Source organism: Anas platyrhynchos, chromosome 8 (assembly GCF_047663525.1).
Source record: "Anas platyrhynchos isolate ZD024472 breed Pekin duck chromosome 8, IASCAAS_PekinDuck_T2T, whole genome shotgun sequence".
NCBI classification, from domain to species: domain Eukaryota; kingdom Metazoa; phylum Chordata; class Aves; order Anseriformes; family Anatidae; genus Anas; species Anas platyrhynchos.
Genome location: NC_092594.1, coordinates 13176052 through 13194741, shown reverse-complemented (window position 1 = coordinate 13194741; position 18690 = coordinate 13176052). Strand labels below are relative to the sequence as shown.

General features: G+C 35.6%; 1 protein-coding gene across 4 annotated transcripts in view; it reads left to right on the top strand.

The window, feature by feature from the left end:
- The window catches only part of CAMSAP2 (calmodulin regulated spectrin associated protein family member 2), a 79321-nt gene that overhangs the window by 37180 nt on the left and 23451 nt on the right, over positions 1-18690 (top strand). For 2 of the 4 annotated variants that reach the window (XM_005029168.6, XM_005029167.6), the window contains exons 3-7: positions 3550-3711; positions 4369-4452; positions 9961-9993; positions 14193-14334; positions 17350-17489. In XM_005029168.6, the coding sequence (XP_005029225.1) occupies positions 3550-3711; positions 4369-4452; positions 9961-9993; positions 14193-14334; positions 17350-17489 (561 nt within the window). The remainder of the gene's footprint in view (positions 1-3549; positions 3712-4368; positions 4453-9960; positions 9994-14192; positions 14335-17349; positions 17490-18690) is intronic. The other 2 variants (XM_005029170.6, XM_005029169.6) reach the window with 1 other exon arrangement.

Here is an 18690-nt window from a genome sequence, read left to right as displayed (position 1 = left end):
AACTTATTTTTTTCAGAACTTCACCAGTTATGCTGATAAACACTGTGTTTAGAACAGTATGATATTACATTTTTTAGCACAGTTTTTAATTTAGGCTGTCTTGTTTAGCACAATGAATGAAAATATGTAAAAGAATGCAGCTTGTCTGACTTTCTCCAGGTTAAGTGGGGAAAAAACAGTGGAACAGTGTGTGAAATTAATTTAAAATGAAAATAAAAAAATTAAGTTATCTTACTTGTTATTTGTTTGCTTGCAGTGTTCTGGGGAGAAAAATCATATTTGATAACTTTTAATATTTTAATTACTACAGTAACAGTCTGTTAAATAAAATCTGTTTTTTTCAGATGGCAAAAATCTGTGAATTTGTGGATTGTTTCTCAGGATCATAGATGCAAATTGACTAAAGTTCTTATTTTTAATGTTCTATAAAAATGACCTTTTGAGTGTCCTATCTGAACTATAAGGAAAACAGGGTTGTGATGTGGGTCCCACTGGTGTGTGTGAAAGTTGATTAAACCTTGTTTTGATAGTACAGACTGGCTAAGGTCATCCTTTTTGTTCCTCTCTCTGTTTGCTTAAGTAGTTTGCGGTTCATTAATAATTTGCTAGAAACATTGAAAATAGGTGACTCAGCTAGCTTGTTGTCATTAATCTAATTTTCTCAATTCATTTATAACGTATTGAGCATATTGGTAGGCAGCAAGCAAGTAGTGAATAAAGTTTCAGAGTGGTAGCAGTGGTTTTTGAACTTTGCTCTATTGTTTTTCTCTCCAAACAGTCATTCAGCAACACGTGTATCAAACATAGACTGGGCAATGTTGTAGGTGTGTATTAAATACATGAATGTGTCGATGTTTGAGCCGAAGAAATGGACTGCATTTTAAGGTGTGGGTGTCAGAACTAAGTGGAATTTGTGTGAATGCTGTGGTAGAGTGAAGAGAGTTTTACATGTAGGCAAGGGTTTATTTTAAAAGTCACAGCTTAAATCGGAAAACTTACTGAAATCAAACCACAAATGTTGGTATGGGATGCAAAAGAATAGAAAGTACTCTTCCATGAAAGTATATATCCAGAAATAAAAACATTTTTGCAACTCACAGAAACTTAGGTTTCATTTTTGTAAATTTCATTTGTAGCACAGTGTAATGAGTTTACTTCCTTTAAATCACGTTTTCAGCCAATTTCTGTATTTATGGATACTGACTCTAAGATGTGAATAATCTGTTTACCAGTTTGTTTGCACACATATAGGTATTTTTCCTCTATAATGAGGGCAGACTTCACTGCAGCACCATGCCGTTTAATGCGATTCTTCAGCTGTTGCTTCATAACCTAATTCTGCAGTCTCTGAACCAAGCTGCTCAATGACTTCTTTCCATGTCATGATAAAACACCAGAGAAGGCAATGTACTTCCCTCCCTGTGTCTCAGGGTGTATTTAGGTGCAGGCCTTGGCCTTCCCCCAGCTTTGGAGTGTGTCAGAGAGCCTGTGTGTGAACGCACTGTGAGGAGCAGCTGTGTCACACACTGGGGTGTAGTTTTCCAGTCACCTGTGTTCTGCTCTGAGGTGAGAGCTTGGTCTTCAACCGAGGAGCTGTAATGCCTTAAGTCAATGTGTCTGCACACAGGAGGCTGAGGCAGGTCTTTTTCAGCTCCTAAACCACCATGGAACAAGGGGAACAGCCATTTCTGTGAACTGACTTCTTGCTCGGTATGGTGAGGCCTGCCCAGCCTTGTCCTTGAGGAGTCTGCTCCCTGCATCTTTTCAGGCAGGCACCTGAGTTACTGGGGGCAGGTGGCAGGTGGCTGAAGAGAAAGGATGTGTGGGCTGGAATGAGCCTTCTGGGTGCAAGAGATGGGCACTGACATCTTGTGAGGGGACGAAGAAGCGCCGGGTGATGCTGGTTACCGGCCCAGCCATGCTGCCTGTGCTTGCAGCATGGATAGAGTCTGCATGAGGCAGAAGGACTCACGGGGCACATCAGGGTGTGCAGAGCCTAAGCTCTTGCCAGGAAGGTTGCCTGTCAGGAACAGTTCTGTGAACATCTCTAGGTAATGTATACAGTAAGTATAGCCTGCCTTTTTTTGTCAAACAAAGCAGCTTAACTGCGTAAAAAATGGTGTGTGCTGCTCCCAAGGCCAGCATCCTCACTTTCTCTAGTAATACAAACACTAAGGGCAGCATGAAACCTGAATCTGTTGGTCTTTTTCCCCCCTCAGAATCCTGGACCAAGCAGTGTGTGTGCACAGCCTCAGCTGTGGTGATTACAGCGTATGGCTGCCTGACTCGTGTCGTTCATTGCTGTTGCCATGGCTGTAAAAGCTACCTTCTGAAATATTTATAGGAATATTTTCCTACAGAATTGAACTGAAGCGATGGTGTTAACGAGTGTTTGGGGTCTTTGTATGCAATGTGAGATGTGTTTAAAGGCAGTGTTTTCAAAAATAGCGTCCTTGGAAATCTGGAAATCGTTCTGGTTCAGGAGAAATGTTCCTTAATGCTTAGAAAGCTGCTGCTGTTCTCTACTCATGGAACAGAAACACATGTGTTTCAGAAGACAGTGCCTCTACAAACTGATATCACTTCTGTAGTCATAAGAATCTAAGGAAAATCCTGGTTGTTTGTGTTTGTTTGTTGTTTTTTTTTTATTATTATTATTAGAAAATGTGAAATAGTCCTTGTCTTTCAATACATAACAATATCAGGAGAAACACATCTGTTAACAGAAGATACATTTTATTTATAATGCCTATCATAAATCAAGTTGTGCATATATAACTATATCTACATAGAATCATAGAATGGTTTGGGTTGGAAGGGACCTTAAAGATCACCCAGTTCCAGCCCCCCTGCCATGGGCAGGGACACCTCCCACCAGCCCAGGTTGCCCAAAGACCCATCCCAGCTGGCCTTGAGCACCTCCAGGGATGGAGCATCCACAGCTCCTCTGAGCAGCCTGTGCCAGAGCCTCACCACCCTCTGAGTGAAGAATTTTGTATAAGATAATTAGTTTGCTAGAAGAAAAATAAATGTTTTCTGTCATTTTTTTTAATTAAGGTTTTTATAATTGTATCATCTTCCTGGATGATGAGTTTAAAAATAGGTAAGCCTCCACTTATGCAGTGTTCACATGATAATGATGGTTGTTTGCCAGCCACTCTCAGCTTTTATTTCCAGTACAAATAATATCGATCAGGCAGGGGGGTTGTTTTCACTAGGGTGAAAACTTCAGAAGATCTCTTTGGCTCTGATAAAACATCAAAGTGATTTAATGTTTGAATCATAAAAATTACTTATTCTTTCAAGTTCATTAATTTTTATTGATTTTACTACAAGTTATTTTAATTTGCAATATCTTTCCAGTAAATGTTCCTGTGCTTTGTGTTGCTTTCTCAAATCCACTATGCATATTTCTGTCATTTGTCTTTGATTCAAAAAGTGAAAAACAGAAAATTTATAGCTCTTACAGTTGCGGTCTTTGTGCATGTCTGGGTATGTTTGCAAACAGTAAGTAAGTAAGTGATTAGGCATTCCTGCTTCTCTTTGTAGAGCGCTCACTTGGCTATGATCGATACTCTTATGATGGCATACACTGTAGAGATGGTCAGCGTTGAGAAAGTAATTGCATGCACTCAGCAGTATTCATCCTTCTTCCAAGCTACAGATCTACCTTATGACATTGAGGATGCTGTCATGTTTTGGATAAACAAGGTATGTATATGGGAAAAGCAAGCTGTGATTTTCTTCGTAGCCCATGTAATTCAATTAGAGGTGGATAGGGAGATGTAGGTACATAGGTCTGTCAAAACTGCATCTGATGCAGATTGTGGCTTCATCTGCTGCGTGTGGATAGTAAAAAGCAAAGTTTGCAGAAATCGGTTAAACGCGGTATGTGAACAAGATGAATGACAAGTTCAAATAAAAAACAGTAATACTACCTATGACATTGACACGTTGACTATCGTGTTGATATTCTGTGATGGTTGGTTGAGGGTCTCTTGTTGGCCCTGTTAAGAGTTGACTTCATATTGTGTAATTTATCATGCAAGGTGTGTTCTGTTTATATTTGAATGCATTTTGCTTGAAGTGATCTACCTTCACCACGTAATCTAATCAAATGACAGCAACACACTCTTAATCAAATGTGATGAAGCATAATAAGGGAGGTAGTTTGAACAATGTAAAGCTAACAGCAAGTGACCTAAAATGCAGTTGAAACATTGACATTTGCTGGTTATGCTTCAGGGTTATAGAGTCAGAAATAAGTGTTCAATCTTTTCATTTAACTTGGTGGTGATTTACAGACCTTTAGAAAACTTGCAATTTCTACAGTTTGTTAGACCACTGAACAAGCTGTTTTGTCTCCAGGTAAATGAACATTTGAAAGACATAATGGAACAGGAGCAAAAACTAAAAGAGCATCACAGTGCAGAATCTGCAGGAGGTCAAAAGGTAGGTGTAAGAGTTAAAATGCTTTAAACAAGAATAAATTTATTTGTAAACAAAAACTACTTGCGTATGGTATGTATAGGCAGACATACATTTGCAGATATTGAACTTTTAACTGTTTGTTAAAGAAAGCTTTTAGTTTTCATAGAATATGGTGGGTTGGAAGGGGCTCACAAGGATCATTGAGGTTCATCTCCTTTTCAGTTGTTTTGTTATTAGTTTAATGATTTCCATGAAATGGTTATTTTAAATGTAACAATGGTAGATTTGCACTTCCTGTTCCTGTTGCTCTTTTTGACAAATAAATCTTCAGTATCAGGGAAACATCAGTTATATTAGTCTTAAGGAATTTTATTAAGTTAATGAATTCAAACTGCAGTTGGAACTAAGATGAAAAAGAAAAGCATATTTTTATTCATGTTTTTTTTAGTGTTTACCCTTGTGAGTTAGACGCATCTCAGAAGAGATAAATCTGTATGTGGCATCATGGGAAGCATTGCTCTGATCCATGATACCGGTTGATTACAAGTTTTATTATATAAACGATAAAATTGTTTGATACCCTTTCCTAACAAGTTTTTGTTTGGTTTGGTTTGGTTTTGTGGAGCTCAGTTAATTAAATAGCATTACATCCATTGAAATGTAGAAGGCTTGCATATGGTTCCAAAATACATAGAATTGCTTGTTTCAGAAGGAGATTATTTACCCTATTGTGATATAATTATTACTGGGGAATTGGTAGTCAATTAGATCACCCGTTGGTATTATCCCTGCACTTGAAAGCAGAACAGATTTCCTATCTGCTTAAAGATTGTAATCCTAGTTCCCTTCCTGGTCCTGTTTTTCTGTGAGCAGCTAGCTCCCTTTTAGTGCTTCTCCGAAGGAGTTGAGGGTTACCTGGCTAGATTAGAAGTCTGGCTTCAAAAAGCATAGATGCAATGAATGTTCTTGCACTTGTGGTTTCTTTTTAAACATAAGGAATGATGAAGGCTGATTAGTAGGTATGTGACTCAGCAAAAGAAAGCAGTATTCCTTACAGTTGTAGTGAGACCCTGATGCATGTGTTACTGTGTTCAGTAATGGCATAGAAGTTTTGAGAATACTAAATGCTTGACAGGTTCATTTCTCAAGTTAAAATAAAACAAACTGGGGGTGTGAAGCAAGTTAGATCCTCTGTCTTCTAGTGATTATTTTTTTCCTTGAAGATAATAGTAGGAAGTTTTATGTATTGCTTAGGTCATATTTGAAAGATTAGAATAATTTTTAAAATCTAAAGCACATGAGAGTCTTATTGTGGCAAAGAGTGGCATATGAAATAAAACATTATCAAAGCAATGACACAAAATTATCTGTATTTGTTAATAATAAATCAGTGTTGATTTTCACTTATTACTGTTTCCATTTTGTTAAGAATATTAAGATTAAATTTTTAGTTTATAATGTCATTGTTTTTTCAACTGTTGGAAGATATGTATAGGCTATAACTCTATCCCATAAATAAACCCAATAGAAGAAAAAAATGCCTGAAGATGGTGCATGTATTTGTGGAGTTTTTCTTCTGAATTGTGAATATCTAAATCAAACACAGCCCTATTCTGTTGGCCAACGTATGAATGTATTTCCAAAATAGTAAAATCAGGCTACAGTTGCCGTATCATGGAAAAATGTGTAATTAAGGCCTTCTGGACACTGATTTTTAGATAGTGTTATCCCAGGTGCATGTTAGGTTGTTAGACTCAGTGTGAGGTTCAGCAGCATAGATTACATTGTCATGTGAAGCATTCCCTTCTAGGGGTTTGTATTAGGAGATTGCATTATCTGTATTATTTTATGTGTTATCTAAAAGACTTAGTGTGGGCAAAACCTCAGGTTGACCCCTGGATGTCTTATCTGCCAGTAAGAGTTTTTTGTAGACTACAATTTAAAAAAAAAATAAAAATAAAAAAAGGAATAAGTTCTTGGGAAAATGAGTCAACGTATCATTTGTACCATAAGGTTTCAGTGAATGCAATGACAAGTGGAATCTGCCTTTAGAAAGTAAGTCTAGCATCTGGAATATTTGGTAAGCTCTATTTTAAAGTACTTAAGGATATTGAATCACTGAACTTTTTAATTTTTCATGCAGGTAGATGGTAGTTTGTTTTCAACTTAGGTTATTTTATTCCAGGTTTTCTTTGAGAAACACTGATCTGTTCAACTGATGGCTAATTTATTAGGAAATCTCAGCCATTTTTTTGTATCTCACAGTATTTATAGAATTTCCACCTATTTTTGCTAAAGTAAAGGGGCGGCTGCCATTGCATTAGTTTCTAAAATGTGGTGAGGTTTTGAACCCAAGATAAATTTAAATGAAGAATGTCTCATCTGCAGATTTAGAGGGAAGGCCAAATAACCGTGGGAAGAATAGGTTGTTCTAGTGGTTAGAGAAAATTTTTCTTTAGTTTTAATTTCTGGCCGAGAAGCAACAAACTTAGGTATCTGAAAGCTAAAACGGAGTTAATAAGTAGCCTTCTGATTTCTTTTCTAATTTCTACTGTGATAAATTGCTAAATTTATCAGTTGTAAAAATAGATTGACCGTAATGCCTTATCTTGTCACAAATCTGCTGTAAGCCTTTCACAATCAATAGTATATCTAGTATATAGTGTGTATTTATATAAAAAAGTGTCATATACATAAGTAATACAACTGGTAAGATATAGCTGTTACCTATTTCTTGGTAGATAAAAACAGTGTTAACAGATTATGAGATTGCTTTTGTTTTCCTTCACTTTCTTCTGCTGCTAGCTTCCTGTAGAAGATAAGAGAGGAAGGAGTATGTATGATTTTTAGCTCCAGGTAGTCCTCTGTGGATCTTGATCTGCCGGTGGTTGTGGTAATCTCATCTTTTTCTGGTAGAGTCTCTGCATCTTCTTTCAGAATTAGGATTTCAAGTTTTGTAGTAGCTTTGGTTTTCAGGCTTCTGTTGAATAATATGTAGTGAATGTACAGTTGCATTGGTTAAACTAATTTTCATTGTAATCAAAGCTTTCTGCAAAAACACCTTCTATTTGTCCCTGCTTTTGTGTTAGAGACTGACTTGGTCTTAATTACAAGTTTTGAGCCAAATCAGCGCAAATCCCATGTGAAAAACAAATTTAAGTGTATTCAATCCAAGACCTGAATTCTTCAAACATTTTTGTAATTAGTTTAAACAATGCAACTTTTTGTGTGAAGGTAAAACTCTAACACTATAGTTCCACGATTTAATGTGTCATAAATCCACACTGCTAGTAAAAGCTAACTGGTCAAGAAGAGTTTGCAGCAAGGTCAGCCTCCTGATCTGGTTAATGCACAGCTGCATGAATACTAACTATGGTGCAAAGACCAGAAACAAGTACTTGATGAAAGGCATGACTGCCATTTTTAAATCATGTTTTAAGCATGAATCATGTTTAAAACTTCTCTTAAGAATAAACAACAGCAATATTACTATAAGATAGTAGGTGAAGACACAAGGGACTGTTTTTATTTTTGCCTTATTTAAATATATATATACGTGTGTGTGTATTGGGAGAGGTCAGTCAGATCAATCTTTTCAGATTTTTTGTAGTGAGTGACTAATTTTTAATAATTTCCAGTATAATAAGTTGATATAAAGGGCGAGTTCAGCAGCCATTGAATTCCCACTGCGTTGCCCAAGAGATTTCAGCTTTTCTTTTTCCCCTTAAATACCTTTACAAAGTACATGTTTATACATCTTGTAGTGTCTCCAAATTAAAAATTGATAATATTCAGTCTTTCAGCCTCTTGAAGCATATTCATCATCTTAACCATAATTACAGCTAAATAGATAACTAAAACCTAGCAATCTGATACATGTTTCCGTTTGTACCGTTATGGAGAACTAAGCTCTGGAATTGAAACAGCTGTGTGAAATAAATAATTTAAAAATTAATTTTTTTTTTTATTTTTTTTTTTCCAGCCTGTCATTGAATAGATGTTGGTAAAACTTTGAGTGCAGACTGGACCAATAGTGGGAAGTCTGAACTATGCTTTGCCTTTCTAAATCAAGTAATATCATTCATATCAACGTTAAGTAAAATGATAGGCAGAACAGATCTTATCTTAGTTCCTTTACATAAAACCTGTCTTTGCTTTACTTCCCAATTGCAGCTAAAATAGATATTTTTTAAAAATTTAAGTACTTTTCCATCAATTGTCTGGATTTCAGTTTGTTGAAGACAAACTGAACCCTCTAGGAAGTGGTTACTTGAGTGTGATTGGAATATCTAGACCCATACATTAACATGCATCTCTTGGTTCATTTCTTCTAAGTGGCTCTGAGATTCTCCACGGTGACAGCTGAATGGAATAGAGGGGAAGAATGCTGAGAATAGTCATGTTAGGAGTGTGCACATTTCCTATGCAATAACTTTTTATATAAAGCTCTTTTTATCACTACTGTTGAAGTTCCTTTTTTTATGAAGTGCAGTATTCTACAGAACCTTGATATTTTATGTAGTTGTTAGCAGTTGGAGTTTTAAAACTACTTTTTCACTATTTCCAGGGAATATTTCTCTATACATAAAAATATTTTTGGTTCCTACACTACAATAACATAGAGTGGGTTTCTGTGTGTACTTTTAATGTTGGTACATGTTCTCTTTTTTTCCTGAGCAGTAGAAATATTACTCTAGGCTAGTCTGCATAGTTAACAGAAAAATCCACCAACTTCGGTATGCTTCATCTTAAGCTTTTAGGTCAAATTTAATACCTGTAAAACTTTCTTGATAATTTGTACTTTTTGATGGCGTATCAGTTTAAAATTGCATATACCAGTTGTGACCACTTCTGTGCTAGTAGCCCAAATTCCATCTACATTTCAGATCATTGCACATCATGCAGCTGATGCTAATGTGATTTGCCATTGCAAAACTGTAACTGCCTGCACCTCTTGTTGTTATGAAAACTTATATGACTGTTTAAAAATACTCTTAAACATTATAAACAACTGTATGGCTTTGAAGTAACTAATGCAAACTTCACTGCAATTGGTTGTAATGTACTACGGTGTGTTTATACCTTTTTTTCATTGCTTTAGCTTCCCTGCTTCCCCATCTATGCTATTGGAGTTCATTTTGATACTTGTGATATCATGGCTTCAAGTCTCAAATGAATTCTTTAGTCAGATTGCATATTCAGAGTATAATTAGATGTGTGAAAGCGCTTAATAAAACTGCATTGATATAACAATCTTATCTGTTCATGTGGGAAAATTATAACGTTGATCTACAAAGATTGCAGATACTTATTTCTCCAGTATTATTTCTGCTAATGAGCTCAATACACAAAGGTTAGAGTGCACTAATGTTTACCATTAAATTACAACTCAATGTTTTACAAAACTGAGAATGTTAAAGAAAATTGCTTTGTAAAAGTAATTTATGAAATCTGATAAATTGTTCCTTTTTTTTTTTTTTTCCTTTGCTTTCTGCTTTTATGCTTTTTTTCCTACTGCTTCCTCTGAAGTCTCCTACCAAATGGTTTTGGAAACTGGTTCCTGTAAGTTTGCCCAACTGCTTCACTTTGATCAACTAGCTTATTTTGGGAATGGCATTGTCCATGTCATGCTGGTCTAGTTATTCATTTCATTTATCTCTACAAGATAATTTTGTAAGAAATTGCTCTGCAAAGGTGTGCATAATTCAAAACCCTGTTCTGCAAGGTAATCTGTGCAAAGTAGATGTAAGATATGTTGTTGGATAAGGAATTACTTTTTAAGCGGTAAAGTTCTCTATGGTTTTGTATAAGATGGTACTACCTCTTACTAATTCATATATTTTCTTTTTTTTTTTTTTTGCAAAACACTTTCCCATAAAGTTCCAGTAAAGATAAGCTATTTGGTATTGACCATTTTAAAAAGAGCCTTGCAGAAAATATTTCTGATCATTCATACTATGTAGAATCTCAGATTTTCTTTTATTCTAACAACATTCAATCATTACAGCATTTGTCTAGAATCCCCTAACTTTTCAGCTGACTTCAGGTAGGTCTCTCCCCAAAGAAAGTAACCCAAACCAATCCACTGCTAGTTAGACAATAATTTAATTTAAAAAGTAACTGTTCAGGTTACTTTAATAATATTAAAGTTTTAATATAAAGTTAATATTTGTTTTCTCTCTGTTTTTCCCTTGGGATTTTCATTACTGTTCATCAAATGTAAGGGGCTATTACTTATTCTACAACAGGTTTTTCAATATGTATAATATCTTATCATGGACAGACACCCATGCTTTGGCAGGGAATGAAATAGTCAGCTGTTTAGGTATATGCAGAATGGCATATTTCTGGTCTGAATTCCAATGAACTGATCCCGATCCATCTTTGATCTAAGTATTACCAAATAACTGACCTAGCAGTACCTCAAGTCTTTGTTGTCCTAACTAGTAAAAGATTGTTCATACATTGCAAGGAGAATTTAAAAAGTAACAAGATAGTTGCATGTAGACAGCAACAGAAATTACCTGGTATCTGGATTTAAAAAAATAAAAATAAAACAAAATAGTACTCTTTTCAGTAGACTAATCAGTATTCTAAGCTCATAACAGTCGATGCTATTCATGCAATTTCTCTGTAATGCTGTGTATTACAGTTGTGACATTTACACGCACAAAGACTCTGCTCTTCACAGTATAGAACTTGAATTTTGTTTTGGAATTAAGATAGCACAATTAAGTGGAGGGTATAATGCAAAAAATAAAAATAAATCAACAGCTGCCCGTGGCCTTCACTTACACTACAGAAAATTAAGCACATTTTTGGTTTTTGTTCCATTGATACAACAAAGGGGCTACTTCAGCGCAATCTCAGAATGTTTTTGTTCTATTTTTGCCTACAGTGTTAGTTTACTAATCATTCATTCATTGCACAGAATTTGTATTCAAATATAAAGTACTCTACTGGAAACTATAACCTAAATTTGCCTGCCAGTTGTCTGTAAACAACCTGAGGTAGAGGTATTTTATTTACTTTGAACTCGTTAGTTTAGAAGGGATACAGCAGAAACCCTGGTGCCTACTGACAGTATAGTAGGAAGGCAGTGGCTCAGATGTTCTAACACTTCCACCATTCTTCTCATCTCCTCACTATGCATAGTGCAAGTGGTCTACAGTGAGATAAACCAGAGCACATAGGCAGCTGAAAAGAGGAGTTAATTTATAATATGTTACCTACTATACGGTAAATGGATCAGAGTGTTCATTATTAATAACCTCAGAATACACATGAGCACTTCTGACAGGGTAGCTGATGGGCTTTCAGTTCATTTTTAGCTGACTTTGTTTATATGGCAGTGTCTAAACTATACTTAGATTTGTTCAGTGGAATTAGCTCAAAGATACTAATTTAGGCTGGTTTCTGTAGAATCTCAGGAATAAGATGCCCGTGTGAGCGCTTGTATTTAAAAGAGCACTATAAGATTATAATAAATGCAGAGGTTTGTGTCTTGCATTATTGCATCCATATTTATTAGCAAACATTGCACCTGATTAGAAGACTTTATTGAAATGGAAGTTTATTAAAAATGCAGTGCAATTACCAGTGTCTTTTATTTTTCAGTATAATTTCTTTTATCTTTTCAACCAAATTGAAACATGATGCCTATTATACCTTAATGAACCTAGTATATCAGGTTCTATTAGTTTCTTTTTCCTGAAGTAATGTGCTTGGCCTACTGTCTGCAATGAATTAAGTCCTCTTTCTAGGTCCAATTTAATGATTTGACACAGTTTCCAGAATTTGTAGGCACTGTTCATCAGGCTCTTTGAGGCATCATTAAAATGACAGACTTTGACAGAATTTACTGCACAAGGTGATTGTATTATCAATTTAAAAACATTTTCAAATATTCCATTAAAAAGGTACTAGAAGAATATATAAAATATACAGGACTAGGTGGACAATAATGTTAGAGTCTATCTGTATCCCATATTTTTGGTTATTATTTCATAATTAAGTCATAAAGCTGTAAAGCACTTAATTCCAGTCATTGGGGAGTGGGGAGTACAGGGACATATTAACGTGGTATTTGAAACTTAGAGGGTTTTCATAGCAGCAGGTCAGTGTATTTCCAAACAATGAAAAAGAAGAACCTTTCAGTGCGAGCAAAATTGGCCTGTTTCATTCGAAATAGTAGGAAATATCATTAACATGAGAAAAACAGTATTAATAATGCATGAAACACTACCATGGTTTTGTTTGGTGTTAGTGAATCTTTACCATAGCATGCAAAATACGTGACAAAAATACCAGTCCATTTCAAGTATGAAATAAAGACTAAATCCGGTTTATTTTAAATATTACTTGGTTAAAGTGATAGTTCTCAGGGCCAAACACAAGCCCTTTGTTTTCCTAGAACTGATGTCTGCTATTGTCAGGCTAGATTTGTGCTTCTTGGGTCAGTTAGAGGACATTGACATACACTACAAATAATCCCATGTGATCCTCCACAGAAATGCAGTGACAGTAAGTATAGCCTTCAGGGTTGGTTAGTCTGTGGTTCCCTGGGTTGCCTTTTTTTTTTTTTCCCCCAGTACAGCTAGTTAAAACAGTTCCCACTCCACCCATAAAACCTCCAGCCCTGCCCTACTCAGTTGCTACAGAAGCAAAAGAGAAGAGATGTTTTACGTGGATCAACTCTTCCCGCACAGCCCCATCAGTAACTGCTCCAGCACGACTGAAAGGTCGAGGGTAGGAGATAGGAACTTTCAGCTTCAGCTTTGCAAGGAAGAATTACATCCACTAAGACTTCTCAGAATCCCCACAGGGCGACTGCCAGTTTAATGTATTTGAATGAAAGTAGTGTAAAATTTACTCTGAAACGTTCTTGGCATCATAAGTAGTTCTGTGGTATGAATGGAAAAGTAATCCTTCAGGACCATTGTAAAAAAGTCTAACTAAATATTAACACATTAAAATCTTCTGCCTCCATTTGTTTTGAAGTCATGAAACAAAACTAAGAATGATAAATAACTTTTTTTCAAGTTAGCCCTAAGCCCTTTGCCCCCTTCTGCTCAAAAAAGAAAACCAGAAAAATTCATTCACTTCAGGTAAATGCTCTCTTAGTATTCTGAGCTACTGATCTCTTTATATAGTGAGTTATTTTTAAAATTGTTTCCTTTTTATACCTGGACCACTGCCTGGCCATCACACTTGACCATTAATGTTTCTCTATGTTTACCACTGCTTAGAGTCATACTTGCTAGTAATAAAAATGTAGTTGAACAGATGCAAATTTCCTTGTTACTCAATTTGCCATTGAGTCAGATACATGATTGAGATTTTGGGAAAGATTCTTAGGTGTTTTAATTTAATGGTCATTTGAATTGGCAGTAAACTGAAGTTACAGCAGCTAAGGGTCTGTCTGTGTTTACATAGAGAGAATTTCTGATTGTATAGTGATGTGTTGGATGTTAAAGAAGTTGTATGATACTTAATTTAGCGTGCTATACAGGGATCATCAAAGTTCAGTAGTTTTAAAAGAAAGCCTCAATTTTAGCATGTAGGCACCTTTCCTCTTAGGTGTTATTTCTGTCATTCAAAATGAGGTATAAAGTGAATAGCTCGAGGAAATTTGACACTGAGAATTTTATTTATTGAATACTGCTTTTTCACTAACTGAGCATAAAACTTACAATACAAACCTGTTTCTTCATATGTTTCAGAGCCTTTGTCTCTCTTAATCTCTTCATTCTATATTGTAGGCTCGCTACAGGAAGGAGCAAACGTTGCTCAAGCAGCTGCCCTGCATTCCATTGGTGGAAAATCTGCTGAAAGATGGTACAGATGGTTGTGCTTTAGCAGCCCTGATCCACTTCTACTGTCCAGATATCGTTAAACTGGAGGGTATGTCTAACGCGTCTCAGCTTGTAAACATGTGTCTGCATAAGCTGAAATGTCTGTATTTGATATATATGTCAAGGAAGGTAATAAAATACTACACAGAAGAGGCATAATTTGAGTGTGGCAGTGACAAGTTCAGTATTTACTTGGTAGTTATTAAATAGAAAGAACCAAGGTATCCTTCCATCTTGTATTTACTTTTATGTTATCACACTAATATAATTGTACTACACTATATTATTGCAGATCTGACTGTGGCAACACATTTTGCTGTCATGTTATGAAACTTGCAACCATCTGGAAAACTCTGGTTCTTGAAGCTGCAAAAGTGCTTTCATGTGAATCTGAGCAGTTACAGTTATAAAACATGGAAGGGTCACTTCTGTCTTTCAGGTAGACAAGCTCTGCATAGCTGCATTGTGTGGCAAGTAGTTGTTCTCTGTTCAGGGCTTCTTTGATAGCTACCTATAATATTGATAAACAGGAATATAGTGTAGAACCTAGTGGTGGTGTGCTGTTCTGGAACAGCAGTTGTCTGAGGATGAGCAGCTTCATCTTCTTTTGCTCTGCAGCCTGGTTAAACTCATATCTTCCTCTTGGCAATTGAGAGCCTCGTGTAGCTGTAAAATGTCTTGGCAGCTAACACCCGTCATTTTCTGCCTATGTTCTGTCCATGATACCTTTGATGTCGTGGGAACACTTGTACATAAGCATCCTGAGAAATCCAGGAATTATGAGCCAAGGGTATAAAGCTTGAAAAGGTACTGGAATATGGAATTCATATACACATCTGCTTTATAGGGAGCTTCCAGCACAGTAGGCGTTGAAGATGAAAGAGAATGAGATGCATGCATTCTCCATTCTTCTTTGGCCTGTGAATTTTGAAAAATACAACTTTCAATTTACATAAATGTTGCAGCCAAATATATACAATTGTATATGGTTACAGAAAAGTTAATACCTGGGTTGTGTTGAAATTGGGTAACACCTCGTTCCTTCTTACTGCCTGACTGAAAATATGGACTGTCTGAAGGACATTGTATACCACTGCAGGATGACATATGTATTTATCAGCAGATTCCTCCAGCCTCTGACTTCGAGCACAGTGAAACACAACAAGGCACTTGTCATCTTTGAACTTAGCTTTAATGTCTGTTGAGTGTCCTTCCCTAAAGACATACAAACATGCATGTCATTGTCTCGGAAGTAAATTCAAAGATACTCTAAGCAAATAGAAGCACCGTAAAAGACTTTGCACATCTTCCCTGTATTTAAATACTGTTTTTGATGCATGTTACATTTCGCTGAGATTCTGTTCTGCGTTGAAACTGAGAAAAGCAGGTAGCAAATGCATATGCAAAAATACTTTAAAATGCTTTAACAACAAAGAAAGAAAGAAAAAAAGGAACCAGACTACAGAGCTCTAAAATAGGTGTTTTCTTCTCATAATGTCTTTATTTAACTTCCAAATCTGGGTTTCCTTCTAGGAATGTAAGACTATAAAGGGCTTCATGTGTCAGTCAGACAAGAAATTGGCTATTGTTCAAAATTATATAATCCTTTGCAAGACGTTATCATGCTCTATGATAAAACCGCCTAGCTCTTGAAAATCTGTACTCTTATTCAGACTGTTGTAGAGCTCCACCTTTTACATAATTTTAAATCATATTCTTCTTTCCTACCTAAATGGGCTTGGAGCCTGTCTACGTGCATCTGTTGTTCTTCCAGCAGTGTCCTTTGCCTTGAATATCTTGTCCTAATCTGACATCTACCCCTCTGATATGTTTTGTTTCATTTTGTCTTTTTGCCCAGGCTACTGAATCAAGCCTTTTCCATTTCCCCTTGTGATGTGGATTTCCATTCTTGTCATTATCCTTAATAGTTATTTTCTGTAACCAGTCTAGTTTTGGTTCATCTTTCTTGAATATGGAAGGTCATAATTGTACACAGGAATCCTGACTGACACCTTAGTACTGCCTTTTACAATGCTTCCCTGTCACTACTAGATATAAATTTTCTGATACATGTTTGCATCCTGTTTGCTTCTTTCATAGCTACTTGATGCTGAAAGCTCATAAGCTATCTCTGCATTGGCCAAAACACAGTGCCTTCCTACTCTGTATGGCTTTCAGCTACTGAATCACATTAGAATGTTATTAGGTTAAAATGCATGAGTTTGAATTTGCATTACTAAACTTAATCCTATTTTGGTCACTTTAGTCAAATGTTTTTTCTATCAGTATTATACCCGGGATTGGTTGGGGTGATAAAAAAATTCTGAATCCCTCAGGATGGGAATCCTTATCCTGTTAGCATCAAAGTTCCCTTCCAAAGCAACCTTGTATCCTACATGCTTTAAAACTGTTAAGTGGAGCTCTGTCATACACTGTTGCTTTGGAAATAAAAACTAATGCATGCTCTCCAAGGACATCTCCTTTCTTTTATTTTCTTCATTCCTCTTTTTTACAAGGGCTGTCTTTTTTTCTATTTAGTCTCCTAAGAAGCTGTAATAAAAAGAGAGCAGGAGGTTAGCTGGGTATAAATAATATTCAGAGCAGACTGTATAACCACAGTAGTCTATCTACTGCTTTGTCTTTAAATAGCACTTTGAAACATGGAGCGGTAATTCATGTATCATGTTATCTGAAAACTCATTTCAAGCATCCAAATCCACAAACAGAAATATATAAGACTAAACTGATGCTGCATTCACAGTTAATAACATTAAAGTATGCTCCCTATGCAAAGAGAACTTAGTGAGAAAGCATGCACTCATATAGAGAAAATCTAAATTTAAAAAAGGTTAGAAAATATCTAAAGCTACAAAACTGTCTTAAGATTAAATATAACATTGTTATTTCTTACAGTTCTGAAATAGAAAAATAAGTCTCCTGACATACAAAATAAAAACCAAGTTTGCATTTATCCAGAAGATGGTCTAGAATCCATCGAAAGAAAATTACTTTTTGCAGATCTGTCACTATATCTAATCTTGGCTTCTTTTTTTTTTTTTTTTAGATATTTGTTTGAAAGAGACGATGTCTTTGGCTGACAGCTTGTATAATCTGCAGTTGATTCAAGAATTTTGTCAGGAATATCTTAATCAGTGTTGCCATTTCAGTCTTGAGGATATGCTCTATGCAGCTTCTTCAATAAAGGTAACAAAAATTGAAAAATGTAAGCAGTGTCCACAGGACTGTTTGGTTTTGTTTTGTTTTGTTTCTAGTGGTATATAGAGCCTTTTAATCTATTGCTATATGACTGACTGAAAAAGCATGTTGCATCTTTTTGTGGTACAGCATGCAACAGATTTCAGCAGGATGTTAAAACACTTTCTGCATTAGTTGTAACTTCTAAGACTTTCACAAAAACACAAATTTTTTAATAGTTGTTTATGGAATTATTGTTTACCATCACTATTCATTTCTATGTACTCTGTAATTTTATGTTTTTTAATCTTAGACTTTTTACTTTTGTAAACATGCTATATTTATATGCAGTTTTGGTTGGGGTTTTTATTGTGTTTTTCAGTTTTTGCTCTCCTGAGTTAATTTTGTTGAATAATCTGTTGTTTTTATGCCTGGAATACAAGCAGGGATGCAAGTCCCACACACAGATGTTTGAACAAGCAATTAAGCATTTTTAGTCATTCTAAGATTATTCTCTTTTTAGAAAGTTAAAAAAAAAAAAAAAAAAAAGTATTCTGTTTGGTTATCCTATAATTTTTAAGCTGTGTGGGAAGTCAGAATAATTGAATTATACCTTGTCTAATTGTAAATTTAATTCTTCATTATTGTGTTTCTCTAAGACTTTTCTATGTAAAACACTGTTCATTTGCTTAAGATTCTTATTGGCCTGCCTTTAGGGAATGAAATCTTATTTTTAGGGAGTCAGCATATCCATTGCAGATGGTACGTAATTGGTTTCTTAATATCTGGGTCATTTCACTGCTTTTTATGATCTTTGTAGCAACCTCACAAGCTGAGTCACAGAGGCCAAAGCCTGAATACAGCTTTGTTGTCTCCTGTAGGGTTGAACCTAATCCTTTGCAAATAAGTAATGAGCTGCCAGGATGAGTAAGGGCAGTAGGTCCAGGCCCTGTAAAGTCTAGACTACTTAGCCGTTGCTGTTCTATTTCGTGTATGCAAAGCTGTCTACTGGCTGTTTTCATTGAGCTTTTGGTGTCTTGAAATTTCATGTACAGTAATCTACATACTTGAAAAAGTGTGTTGTATTGCAGTCTCTCTTGTCTGTATTTCCAACGTATGGTCCTACAAATATTTTGGAAGAGTAGGTGTCCTTTACTGGATTTTGATTATTTCTTTTTGCTTGCCGATATCTGGAATAAATGGAATTCAT